Source organism: Falco punctatus (assembly GCF_963210335.1).
Source record: "Falco punctatus genome assembly, chromosome: 10".
Lineage (NCBI taxonomy): Eukaryota > Metazoa > Chordata > Aves > Falconiformes > Falconidae > Falco > Falco punctatus.
The window spans coordinates 18,194,528-18,208,676 of NC_137590.1; the positions used below are offsets into that span (position 1 = coordinate 18,194,528).

A 14,149-nucleotide genomic window follows, 5' to 3' on the forward strand; every position below is an offset into this window, starting at 1 on the left:
AGGGGTGACCTCTTCCCCTGACAGAGCAAAACCTATTCAAGCACAACACAAGGCCACTCTGCATCCAGGCAGCTTCCAAAGCAATGGCTGCATTCTGAAGAAGCTGTCACCCACGGGGAATCCTCACAGTCTGTCCTGAGGGACAAGAGACTCTCCTGTGCTCTGCCAAGGAACTGTCTCAGACCTCACACTTCACATCAGGGCACGAAAACCACAGAACTGTCACAGCTTGACTCATATAACGCACCAAAGCATCCCTCCTGCACCTTTCCACCATTCCCACCAGCGATGGCTCTGGATTCAGTTTACTGGCTTTTATCCCCTGCAAACCCCTCCCAATATATGCATCTCTAGATACATATATAGATATAGATTTACATATGCAAGTACCTATATCTATATACATATATTTTATACGTATATATTTTCATTTATGCTTTTAATGAAGTGCTGTGCTTTCAACTGCTGCCTTCCTCCACAGGGATCTGCTCCTGCACACACTTTTCAGTCCGAGGGAAGAGCGCTGGGCGCTCTGGTCTGCAGGCAGCACAAGGTAAGTCGTCAGGAGTGCACAGATGTCCCAGACTGCCGGCCTGCCGTCGGCTCTCCGGTGCCGCTCATCCTCACCGCGGTCCGACTCAAGAACGGTGCTACTGCGGGTTTTTCAAGATGCGCCCGTGTCTGAAGTCGTAGACATGACGACAGAGGAAAACCAGCTCAGGGTCAGTGTCCTCAGGCACCTTACGGTGCAGAGGTGTGGAGTACTCTTCTGAGGGAGGAACCATAATGGTTTTCCTGCCTGGGATCCCTTCAACTCGACGCTTTGCCAAGGCACAAAATCTGCAACGCAATTACATCAGAAGAGTTAGCACAAAGCGGTTTCAGCGCCTGCCGTTTGCGTCAGCCCGCCTCGCCAGGAGCCACAACACAGCTGCCCAAGGACACGGGCGGAGGGGAAGGGGAGTGTGGAGGGGAATTAAGCTTTGCTCAAGAGGACACGAAGTAGCTGTCGCTTTCGGTCCCAGAAATGGCACAACAGTTTCTATTTCTGTACTGGTGGACACCGTACAGTACAAAAGGAGATGACTGCAGTTAAACCACCTTGCTTTTACTATTTTAGCCTCGGTTTTGTTTATTATCCCCAGAAAAGGCTAATGCATCGGGCTGTTTAGGCAAACGAAGAATTTGGGATGCCTTCAGGAAGCATCTCTCAAAGGTGTCCTTGCCCACAACAGCACAAAAAAATTCCTGCCCACAGCTATTCCAGAGGACTGGGCTGTTAGGAAGGAAATAAGCTGTTTTGATCCAAAGCTTCAGTTTGGTTGTTTTTCAGGTTTTTGTTTTGGGTGGGTTTCCCCCCCCCCCTTTTTTTGGATTTTATTTTTAGAGTTTTCAAAAGAAAAAGCAAATTTCAGCTTAGAAAGTTTGTGAAACAGTTCATTTCTAGAAATTCAAACAGCAGAGTCCTAGGCTAGGAGCAGGAGGACTAAGAAGAGTGCATTAGGGCTTAAACATCCTCTCTGTGGTAAGACCGCACAGTCAACAAGATGCACCCAGCAAAACTGAAGAGTTTTAGAGCACTATTTTGCATTATGGATTTGTGTGTCCATTTAAGCCCCGTTTTCATTCCGCCCTGTGCATCCATCCAAAGGATGGCAGCCTTGAACACGGATGCTTGGAAGCTCTCACTGACAAAGCTTCAATTCCATCAGCAAGAGCTTAACACTAAAAGCCTTAGTCACGACTTCGACTGACGCCGCTGCCAGAACACCCTGGATCTGCGAGCACGGACACTAGTGTCTAGCAGCAACCCTGGCAAAAGCGCATCAGCAGGCTTTCTGGCTAGCTATGGCACCTGTGTACCACAGGGCATGGATATATAGGATTATTTCCTGCCTTGCTTACTTTTTAGCTCCAAGTTACAAGTATTCCTGCACTGTGCTCCACTGATGTCCACACACTGTGGTACCAAGGTCATACAAGTACCAACACCTGTGAGCCCCTTAAGGCATACACACATTACACACAAACGCGTAATGAATCTAGAGTGGAAGCAGCACTCACAGGCTGGAGCGCCGAGAGTGACTTGTACGTAGAGCGAGTGTAATTCACCCAGCTCCAGCTAGACCAAAGTCTGTAGGGCTGGGACAGTTCTACTGCGTGATGGCTGGAGGTGTAAAGGGTGACAAGAGCTGGAGACAGGGGAAGGTCTCAGGAACAGCAGCAGGTTAAGAGCACCACCTACCTGCAGTACTCTGCAAAGGTCAGCACGTAGCACTTCTCCTCTATGCAGGCAACGCTGTTTTCATCCTGATGCCGGGATGCAAAGATCTCATTCTACAAAAGGAAGGAAGAAGGAGGTCACCCAGCTGGCCAGGAGCCCCAGGGAGGTGCGGCCGGCTCCACACCCTCACCTTAAAGGGGAGTCTATCAAAGCATGCTCACAGCAGGTACTGTTTAGAGTCACTATTTCACATAACCCAGACACCTTCCAGGTGTTTTGGGACCTGTTTAGAATGTGTACCATGTTATCCGGCAGCACGTGAGCAAAGCATTGGTTCCCCCATCATTTAACACTGCCCAGCACACTCCGTGAGGCCAAGTGTCCAAATCCCACACGCACTGCCCAGTATGACAAAAGTACTTCAGCAGCAAGGCTGCCACCAGCTACACCCACTCAGCCTCCTTTCCTCCTGGGCAGGACAGACAGCTCGTGGCCGCTGCTGCAAAGTGTCCCAGGAGATGAGCTTTTGCAATGCTGCATTAGAAAAAAAAAAAAAAAAAAAAGCAGTATTTTGAAGGTGCTATTGTGATGCCTGGGAATGACAATGAGACAGGTAAGAGGGAGGAAGGCAGAGTCCATCGGGGAGGTCCTGCAGAAGCTCAGCAAGAGTAAAAGCCCTACAAGAGATGCCTTTGCTCCAGCTTATCCAAAAATCTGATTTTGTGCGCAGACTCCACGTGGGAAGACCCTACAGACCACATGCAGAAAACCCAATGAGCAATGCTCCTGCGGGCAGGAGGTGGGAGCACTCCCCACCCACACATTCCTCTGAGCTCCTAGGGACGTTCTACATTCCTTTTCCCTTTCTGTGCTGGAAATCCTTCCAATTCATTTGTTCAGCTAAGAATCAAAACTGTGGCTGAAGAGCACTTTGCTGTCTTTACTACTACCCTTTGACACATAACCAGTCTTCTTAGCCCCTCTCTCTATCAAAGCTAAGGGAATTCCTTCTTTTCCAACCCTTTCCTCATCCCAATTCAATTAAAAATGCTGGTTTAGTGAGGGAAGTAGCAATAGCCTTTTTTCCCAGGGTAATTTAGGAAACTTGGCTCTGCAGCAGGCAGGATTGGTTAGATATGGGGCAACCCAGTCAGAGCCATTTGAAAGAATTTCAGGTGTGGTTAGATCAGCAAAGATGATCTCTGGGAATAAGGATGCTCTACACAAGTCTGGAAGCATTACCTGCAGGCTTTGTTTCTGCTCACAGCCCCGAGGAAGGAGGCTGGAAGGAAAGACTCACGAAAGGATCCCTGTTTGGGGACACGCTTAAACAGAGAAACTGAAAATGCCACACCTTGCTTCTGCAGGTTGGGGTTTTGGTGTACTTGTTAAATCAAAACTGAGTCATCTTTGGCAAGCCCATCCCAGCTACTCAGCCCAAATCACACTCTCATTTGAAGTCTTGTGTAATTAAGCAGGTGTGCAAAAAACTGGCTTAATTCCTCCTGGCCAGACTCCTGGCACTCACTCTACCCTAACACAACTGGATACAGTCATACTTCATTTATGGGACAGAAAACTATAAGGTACCGCATTTTGGTTTAGAAATTCACCCGCGTCCTGCAAGTCAGGCAGATACAATTCCCCAGCTGCTCCCCAGACCTGCTTTCACCCTCTCCCTCCCCTTTTATTTAAAACAAAAGTAAAGAAAGGGAAAAGGCATCAAGTATTTTGGGTTGAAAACAGCAGTAAATTCTCCATTCCCAGTTGAAAAACAGCTTGTTCTGTCACTCAACACAAGCCCATGCAAAGCAGTGGAAGGCGTGAAGTCATAATGATTCACACGTTTTTCCTTTTAAAAGGCAAACTCTATTATACTGGCACAACATCCTCCAGTCAGTCTTTAATTCTCATCCTAAATCTACACAGGGGAAGGATAATGCATCCGTGTTTCTGCACAAAACAAGCAAGTTTCTGGAGTTTAAGCAGCAGATTAAGGGATTTACGATAAAAAAGTAGCACATAATATAGGTTCTCCAACATCCTGCAGAACCGCAGCAGCAGCTTTTACATGGAGCTCTGCACTCCTTGGTGATGGAAAGGCAGCTTGATTCAGTATAAACTCACTCCTCCTTACTCCTAAGGCAGCAGTCACAACTTCTCACTTAATGCACAGGATTTTCTCAGATTAAAGGGAGAAACAAGAAAACGTGACAGAGGTGGCCATGTAAAGAATGCAGCAGCTTCTGTGACAGCCCAGTTTCTACGTGTGCCAATAAACTACAAAAAAAGCCCATCTATAGGACACCACCACTCAAAACATCTAGCAACAGCTGCATCACACCGACGAGACAGCCCCATTGTACCCAAAACAGAAGCTCAGCTCCTTCAGTTTGAAGCCACCCAGGAAGGCAGGGAGATACCTGGGCTGATCCCCTCCTCCTGCGGCCGTACAGGCACAGCCGGGGCTGCCTGGCCCCACACCATTCCCACCCAGCTGGCTCACCTGGTGCATACTGGGATTGCGGCCTCCCTGAGTGTGCTCTGGTCTGTAATACCACAGGAGGCTCATCATCAGCTCCCCTGCAAGAAAATGTATTAAAATATGTCAAGCCTCAGTTTTCCCATAGTGTTCTCCCCACTCATCGCCAGCTTCCTCCTGCTTCATCCCTTTCATTCCCACAGCACTCACGTAGAGGCAGCTGTGCTGTGATAAATATTTCATGCTGAACTAGGTGTCCTTTTGTTACAGCAAGGAACTGTATGAAGTCAGTCACGTTGCGATTCCATTACACCTTCACCCCCTCCTACTTGTGTTACACTGTCACAAAGAGGTCAGGCACACACACAAAAAAAGATACAAAAATCAAATGTTTCCATCTGAAAAAAAGTATCCATTCAGACCCCAAGCTGAGGAAGATGCTCATCCAAAGCTCCACACTCACTGCATTAACTCCCAGGTTCGTGCCAGTATTGCTGACACAGGATGACATGACCAAGATGGGCCTTATCACACAGTGATCACTTTTTTTACAAGTTTTTCATTTGGGGGGGGGGGGGTCTGTTTTTTCTTTTTTGTTGTTGTTTGGGTTTTTTTTTTTTTTTTTTTTTTTTTTTTTTTTTTAACTGAAGCAATACCTGTAGCTCACAACATTTGGCACAGCTTCCTTGGCTCAGGGATCGCTGCTCAGAGACAGGACTTAACACCAAAACCACACTACTCCAATCACCACCCCTACTCAGGTCCCATCAAGAGCTTCTGCAGATAAGCCATGCTCCACATCCCAACTCCCAGCCCAGATGCTGGATAGAGCATCTGAGTAAACAGCAGCTCTTGAGATGTCTGTTGCAATGAAATAATAAAGGAGATCGTTGCTAAGATGGGCACTTGGCAGACATTACATGCTTTCACGACCAGGAAGATTTTGATTACCAGTCCCAGGCTAGTGATTAAAGAGCATTTTGGTTCCTGGAACAATCTGAACGAAAGCGATGGAGCTAATCTCTTCCTCTTCATCACCCGGTCTGGCAGCAGTGGAGTACCCTAACAAGCCTGCAGCTCTCCCGAGATCCATCACTTCCCCGGTTCCAGCTCACCCTCATCTGTCAAGTGCAGAGGCAATACACTTCTAGCACAGTACCTGTTTTGGGGTCTTCCCACAGTGCCGATATCTTCGCGACATATGGCATAGATTTCTTCCGGGGTCCTGATTTCAAGAGGACGGTATCTCGTACCCGGATAATCTCCCCATCTCTCTCCACAGCCTGATAGCTCTTGCGAACAGCCGGCTCTGGCTCATTCTATACCATTGAAACACACAAAAAAATAAAGCAACCTCAGCGTACATGCAAAGAGTTAGTTTACTGTTTGCTACCCCAATCCAAGACTGCTTTGGTCCTGCTAAAACTTAACTAAAAACTTGCCTAAGCCTACTCAGAGCTAAGTGCTTCCACTCCAGCAGATCTCAGAGAGAAGTCATACAGCGTTAAGACCCCTCATGGCATCTCTATTCTCACCAGACTATGTTACCACAACAAAGATCAGGTCAAACAAATTACTTGTTCTATGGGTAGGGCACTCATAGGTAAAGAAAGTTCACCAAGGAAGAGCATCCAAGTGCTCACAGGTCACACAGCCATGGTTCTCAATACAGCAAACCAATTATTTCTCCTACATAATGCTGGCAAGTAAGGAGCAGCTCACCAGCGGGAAAGAAAGTCACACAGAGGCACGTATCTCTGAAATTAATACCCTTATTTCAAATTAAAACACAGTTGCTCCTGCAATTCTACATGCAAAAAACAACCTTCAGAAAACTCACCATTTCACCTGCCTACCTGTCAGTGTACATTTTCTTCCTATCCAAAGGCACGGAAAACCAGGCCTATTTTGAATGCTACACATTTCTCTGATACAGACATTGCAGGATAACCAATAAAACACGAAATATTTCACATCAACAGGGCAGCAAGTGGCAGGGAGGCCGTGGCATAAAGCACTCCTTCACAAGATTGCTAACACTTCCTTCATACCCTCTAACCTACAAAACTGTCACTTTTTGGACTGCAAACTGAGGGGGTTATTTTATTTCTGCTCTGAAAACTCATTTCAGAATGCCTGAGCAGGATGGGTTTAACCTCCTGCCAGACCACCCAGGCAAAGCCAGAAGCATTATGTGCCAGGCCTTAAGGAGATTAATGGTGCACTGCTCCTTTCAAGGTGTCAGAGTTTGAGTGATGGGTGCAAGAGGCCTGTCCCTGGCTTTCACGGGCTTCACCCCTGCACAGCCCTCGGTACCTGTACGCAGCCTGAAGAGTTGAAGCTACAAAACCTGTCCTGGGTGATGCCCTTCAGCAGCTTCAGGTTATGCCACTGCACAGGTCTGCCTGGCCCACAGTTCCCCTTGCTGCTGACATTTACCGCATGCAGTTCCATGCCTTGTCTCACTTTCCCAGACAGCATGTGGGTCCAGATTTCAAGTCCACAGCTCTTATGTTTTAGTAACACAAAAGATATTGCCTTCTTCCTCAAATGAAATGAACTTTACTGTAGTTAATTAAATTTTCTGGCAGGAACTTCCCATCTTGCAGAAGCCAGTCTCTGCCCTTGAACACAACAAATGGGAAAATACAGACAAAAAAAAATCCTTGAAGGAGCAACCGGCCACGCCACCATATAAGCTACAAAAAGGGGGCTATTGGATGCTAGAAAAATTCCATCTGAGAGCCCACATACTGCCCAGCCCCCTGTGCTCCGAGATCCCTGCTAGGCTACAGGCACCATCAGTGCGAGCAGCTACCTTTAGACAACCGCTCCTTATAACGAGGCTGAAATATCCCTTATTTTCTCAGACAGGTTTGCCCTAACCCAGGAGGAAGAAGCTGGAGGCCAAGCTCTCTGTAGGACAGACTCACACGTGCAACAGGTGCCACCCTTGCAAACACCGAAGCCAGAAGTATTCATCAGCATGGTGTTTCCACTGATGCTAGCACCGGAATAGCTGGTTTTCCTTCCTTTCCAAACCACCCTTCGTGCCGTGCTAGGTAATACCAGGGCACACAAGGAAAACAAAGACAACAGCAGCCTGGCCTCCAAGCCCAGCCACAAGGCACTGTTCGCTGCTCTGACCTGCAACCTGTCCAAGAGGTTCCAAACGGCATCCAGTGACCACCTCCAGCCTGAAGCAAGACCCAAAGCGCTCTCAGGCCTTCAGGACCTTAGTCCCCTGAAGATGCACCAACAGGTACAGCCGTACACATGCAAACCCCAGCATTCCACAGACACCTACCACAACGTAGACTGCCTTCTCACAGGCGGTGCCAACGGGTATCCAGCCATTGGTAGCTCTGCGCCTGCTGATGCGCTGCTGCTTTGGATGGGAGTGACCTCCTACCGCTTTGCTGTCAGAGGCGTGGAGGCAGCCCGTAGTATTTCGGAGACCGGATTTTGAGCCGCTGGGAGGCTTTGAGCTCTGAGGACATTCTCGGGCCATGGTCTGAGGATCAGAGTTGGGGGTCTGCAGATGAGGAACGGGTTCTGCAGCTGGTGGCACGCTGGGTACAGGACATCCTGAGAGCGGGTGGGCAGGTGACGCAGGGTGCCCTGCCACTGGGATTGTGAGGTTCAGCTGGTCCAGAGACTTGCAGCCTTCTGACAGAAGGGAAGAAGAGAGACATGTATCATTTGAAGTGTAAGACATACACACACAATCAGGACCACCCCAAACTACCATCGCTTCCCCCTAGAAATTCCCTTTATCACATTATAGTGGTAAAGACTCTTCATGTTGTAATGTCATTTTGCACCGTCACTGGATTCTAAAAGCAAAAGATATTTCTAAGCCTGTGATGCTCCAATATGTTGCTGCCGATGACACTGCACTACAACAAACCTGCCTGAAAACCCCCAAAGTAATGCCAGCCAGTAATACACATAAGGTTGGCCAGTGTCCAAAGCAGTTCCAGCCTGTCAATATGTATAAAAGAAATAAAAGGCTTATCAAAATGATGGGAAGGATTAAACCACACTAGCAGAAGCCGCCAGCTTATTTCAAAAAGCCAAATTCTAACTAATCAGGGAAAATTGAGAAGATTCTCCAAATTCACTCCAGAAACATGAAACAACACAGAACAAGACTACATGAGATGATGCACACTGCTGCCCTCAGCAAAACCGTGTCCCTAGAGCAAACGCATTAACCACAACAGGTTAGTAAGCCAGCTGACGCTGCCTCTCAAAAGCATCCCAGAACACCTCACACTGCTCTAGCAGTCACAGAACAAGCCCTCAACCCAGGCCAGCGTGTCCATCAGAAGAGCAAGTTGGATCTGAATTACCTGCTGTCAGCAGGAAGGGAGCTCCCAGGCCAATATACAACACACCCCTATTTCCTTCATCTGAAAGCGTGCTTTTTGGGGTGAGCAAAAGGGCAGCTTTGGGATTGTAGCTTCAAGAGATGCCTTTGGTCTGGAGCATGTCCTAGCAGATCTGTGGGACTGCGCTTCTGCAGAGCTGCTAAAAAAATGTCTACAAGTGAAAAAACATCTCGAGTCACCAAGCTTCAGCTGAGTAATAGCCAAGATCCCCCTGGCAATAACAGGAAATTATTGCCTCCTGTCTCCCACTTGACCCTCCCTAAGAGGGCTGCAGCAAAGCCGCCGCCGAGCTGCCAGCACGAGGGCTGCCACGGACAGTCGCAGGTTTTGCTGACCCCGAGCAGCAAATGCCGCAGCAGCTCCCTCAGCGAGCCAAGACGCCAGGATGCGAGTTCAGGTATCCTGCCTGGCCTTGGCAGGCACAGGGACCCACAGAGCAGTGAATCACCTCTTGAGCATTTTGCTTACAAACGCAGTTTTCAAGCTTGAACTAAACGCAGGACAAAGCTTCACAAAAATATCTACTGAACTTCAGGAAAAGCAGTGCAGAGCTGGCCTTGCTGGCACCCCAGGACTCCTTCCTTGCTTGCAGACACTCCCAAGCCCTGCTAAAGCATCTCTCACAGCCTGTCCCATCCCATCGCCACCACGCTGCTTCCAAACTGTGTGCTGAAAAACATCCGTGGAATGGGGAAAGGAATGCCTTGCTCCTGCATACGGCAAACCGTAGCCACCCAATATTACAGCCTGATCCCTTGATTTGTACCAAACAGACATCGATATTTCCATATGAACATCCTGAATGCACCAAATACGACAGATATAACACAAGGCATGTGACACATCAGGCTGGATCCCCTCATACCAGTACTCCTGTTGCTTGCAGCCAAAGTACTCCTTTAATTCACTAAAATAACCCACTCCAGGGAAGGGTGAGATTTCAGAGGCGCACACAGATACACAAATCAACTCCTGCACATAAGTCCCTGTTAATATTGTAGGAGACTGCCTCATACACTTCAATCCACAAAACAAAGTCTAAATTATTCCGGTGTTGTAGGCTCTTAAATCAACGTTGCTCCCAGGAAGGCAATCACACCAAGGAAGATCTCAGCAGCAGGGTGACACACCGTGAGTAAACACATGCCCCTGGAACGACTGCTGCCCCCGCCAGCACTGTGAGGGAGCACCAGCTTCGCAGGGAGGGCTGAACTCTGAAAAATGCTGTCTGTACTGCCTGCACCCTTCTGGTTGCGCGAAGGAGTCAGAGGCACCAGCATGCAAAATTTCAGGACCAAAGCAAACTGACATGACTTCAGGGCACTACGCAGAAAACTGTTAGACAAGAACACGTCGCTGAGCTAGCTGTCTTGCAAGCATCCAACTTTAAAGAGCACTGAAGCCACTAGCGAACGCTGTCTGGCTGCTACCGTAAGAAGCAGCACCACGACAGCGGGGATGTTTAGGGAAAACTGAAATTATTCTTCAACCAAAACCTCCCGAGTTTCAGCAGCTTCCTACAACGGCAGATGACAAAGCCTCGTTCAAAACATGCGCTGAACCAAAACTTCACCCACCTACCTGAAAATGTGTTTTCAGAGGGTAAGTCATGCCTCCTTTTGCCTCAAACACACGGTTAACTGAAAGGCTGATGTTTACACTCCCAACAGCTGAAGCAGCAGCCTCGTTTATAGACTGTTTGCAGGCAGCAGCACTGCCTAGCTTGATGGCTTTAATACAGAGTACTGGTGTCTGATAACCCCCACGCAACAATCCAGTTTTAAATATTTCAAAAGATATTTTTCAATAGCAAAGGCAAAGCTCTGAGATAAAGCACATCAGAGGACAAAGTCTGAAAAAACAGACAGAGGACAGAAGACAGCCAGTCAAATAACTACCTTGCCTCTTACACCGTCGTCACCTGTTCTCATTTCAATGCCTCATTTTCAGACATTATTTAAGAGCCAAGATGGGATGGCTACTCACCAAACTAACAGTGTACCCAGCACTTATATCACCGCAGTGAAATTCAAGCATCTGTCCAAACACTAGACTCAAACTGAACTGCTACACAGCCTTGCCAGATCCAATCTATAAAAATCTTAAAAGACTGCATCCCCCATACAGCTTGCACCAGGGAGAGTCTAATGACCGAGGCAATGCCTGCTTCATCACACTGCTCCGCAAGGATGCTTCTGTCCCGAGAACGAGCTTTTGGGAACGGAGGAGTAACTCAGCCCGATGTGCTTTAGACCCTCCGCTCAGAATGGCACAGCAGGATGGCGAGAAGCCTTGCAGAGCATGTAGGAACTAAAAACCACTCATTTTACACAGATCAAAGCTAAGTGGTTAGCTCCAGCATGACAAGTCATGAGTCACCTTCTCACTGCCCAAATCCTTTCACCGATTCTATGCTTTCCACACCAATAAAGACCTTTCAGTGGGAAAAACCCTCAGGGCTAAAAATGGGGGAAGGGGAGCTGAAACGCAGATTCTTTCTGAGCTGCAGTTTCACTGCCAAAGCTGAGAAGCACCACCGCAGAGGGAGCTTGCCTCCTGGCAACGAGATACCTTCCTTAGCCGCCGTGCTGAACCAGCCCTCTTCTCCTAGGAACGCCAAACGAGATTTGCTCGCACTTTGCACCTTACCTGCTGCAAAAGGCATTTTGTAGGGGTAGCTGTTCCGTCCTGCATGCACACTGCTAATCCTGCCCTCTGGCACGTGCACAACTCCACAGACGCTGTAACTGTTAATCGCCGTTCCTTCTCCACAACAGTACGGAGAGTTACACCAGTGGAGTGGCTGGAAATGAGCACCTGATGGCAAAGAACTGGGCGATACCAAGAGCCCCTCGCAGCTAGCAGATTGCGAAAGCTCGTCCTTGGGGTAAATGGAGCAGTGAGAGTAGCCACTGTATCCACTTTGGCCATAATAAACGTAAAACCCGTTCAATGGAGTCAGATCCGAGGATTCATAGAGACATCCACAATCCGTGTGATTTCCGGGCACAGGCAAGGGAGGGAACTGCTGCACTGGAAAAGAAGGCTGATGAAATTCCTGTTTAGGAGTCGGGGATTTTTCTCCAGGTCTTCCATACTCCGGCTTCATGGAAGCTTGCCCACCCATAAGCAAAGGCAGTCTGTGGTAGAAACCCTCTGTGCTAGCGTAAGAGCTAGACAGCGACTCGTAAGGGGCGGGTTCTGTCGTCCCGCAGAGCCTAGAGGAGTCCCCCTGCTCTCCTTTCCCCAAAGCACCCACTCCTCGCCAGCCGTGCTGAACGTCCATTTTTAAGCTAGCCATTTCCTTCCTGGATTTGACGCAGTTCTTCCTACCGGCTTTGGCCCATTTGAGAGTAGATTTTGAACAGTGGTTCTCCGACTTGCCCTCTCCGTCCGATTTACTCCTCTGCTTCAGGGGCTGGTCTTTTTCGTGGGTCAGCTTCAGAAAGGCCACGGCATTCAGGCTGGCCAGTCTCTTTGGGGTGGGATGATAGGAGATGGCACCATCCTCCCTCTTTGCCCCATCATCAAAGACCTCATCCAGTGAATGGTCACAGCTATTGCATTTCTGACTTGGCTCATGCCGGGTTTTTCCTTTACCTGTTTTCACAGCTGTTTTTTCCAGTGCAGGCCAGTTGTCACCAGCTTTGCAATGAAAGCCCTTAACAGTACATTCTCCACCGGCTTTAACAGAGTCCCTCCGAAAACGCCTGCCAGATAATAAGCCATCATCCCGTTCAAAAAGCAGATTGTTCACTGCCTCCGCATTCAGTGAGGCCAGCCTGCGCTTCCTGGGCTCTGAAGGAGCCGTATCAAGGTCTTGCTCCGTCCCTGGATAAGTTATTGTGCACTTTTCCCCAGATGAATCACTCTTCCCTGCTCCCACAGGCTGAACTTGTTCAGAGAACAAAGCAGGTCCCAAACCCTCCATCCAACTGGGAAGGTCCTTTTTTTTGCAGCTCTGGGTCTGTTTCGACAGGGATCCAGCCACATCCTCCAGCCTGGTGAGGAGCACTTTACAGGTCTTTTTGTTCACTGAGGGAAGCAGACGCCTCCGCAGCGGGTACGTCTTTCGCACTTCATGCAAATTCTTGGTTTTGCTCGTCCCCACAAACCCACTTGTACAGTTCGGGGCCTCGGTGGCACCTCCGTCTCTCTGCTCGCCACACTCTGTGTCGGTCCTGTCCATCCTCCTGCTGCTTGTTTGTGATGAAGCTTGACCAGCAGAACCAGCTGGATGTTTCAGAAGGAAAAGTTGTTTCTTCCGGGCATGCGTCATAGGATCAATGTCCAATCCTGAGAATGAACAGAAGAAAACATCTATTAATATCGCTGAGAGGGACCCATCTCCTCACAAAGCACCAACTGCCAATTGGGAAATATTTGGGGAAGCTTGTTTCTCTACACAGTAGAGTCTTTTTTTGGGTGATGGCCAGTTAAGCCAATTAAGAGACAGGATGCAATTAGATGTGGTTTAATATTAAGCCATAGAACACGATAGTAATTAAAAGTAAGGCGGTGACGGCAAATGCCACAGCAGCTGGGAAAACCAGGGTACAGCCAGAAAGCTGTTTCACCCAGCTCCCAGTCCAAGTAGCATTGGTGTAACAGGGAACATGTTTCCAACACGTTACAAATTCTCATCAAATCTACTAAAGCTGATCTGAATGCTGGTCCAGGGCGTACAACAGAAATAAATCAAAGGTATTTGACTGCTTGCATGTTGATACAGGCAGGCTGTTTCATTGTCGTTTTCTGAAACAATAAGAAGAAGAAAAACAAAGTCCACCTACTCACGTGAAAAGTAAACTTGGTCTATTAAGCAGAGATCTGCCAACATTAATAAATTGAATATATGCAAATCCCTGTGCAGGTTAGAACCTGGCTACCCGCTGCTCTCATCGTTCCCTCCAGTTGCATTTTATAAAAACTGTGGACACTAAACCACCAAATCATCACACTCACCAGAGAGGCCCTAAAAAGACATTTATGGGAGGATAAAGAATGACTCAGCTGTATGTCATTCCTGACTTTTCATCTAGATGCTAT

The 14,149-nt window shown here is 48.3% G+C and overlaps 1 protein-coding gene across 2 annotated transcripts in view; it reads right to left on the reverse strand.

Annotated features, from left to right (window-relative positions):
* Positions 1 to 393: 393 nt before the first annotated feature.
* The window catches only part of BAHD1 (bromo adjacent homology domain containing 1), a 37,712-nt gene continuing 23,956 nt past the window's right edge, over positions 394 to 14,149 (reverse strand). For both annotated transcript variants that reach the window (XM_080405019.1, XM_080405018.1), the window contains exons 2-7: positions 11,750 to 13,396; positions 8,014 to 8,375; positions 5,866 to 6,025; positions 4,731 to 4,807; positions 2,246 to 2,337; positions 394 to 840 (exon numbers count right to left, since the gene is read on the reverse strand). In XM_080405019.1, coding sequence (XP_080261145.1) covers positions 651 to 840; positions 2,246 to 2,337; positions 4,731 to 4,807; positions 5,866 to 6,025; positions 8,014 to 8,375; positions 11,750 to 13,379 — 2,511 coding nt within the window. In that variant the 5' untranslated portion in view covers positions 13,380 to 13,396 and the 3' untranslated portion in view covers positions 394 to 650. The remainder of the gene's footprint in view (positions 841 to 2,245; positions 2,338 to 4,730; positions 4,808 to 5,865; positions 6,026 to 8,013; positions 8,376 to 11,749; positions 13,397 to 14,149) is intronic.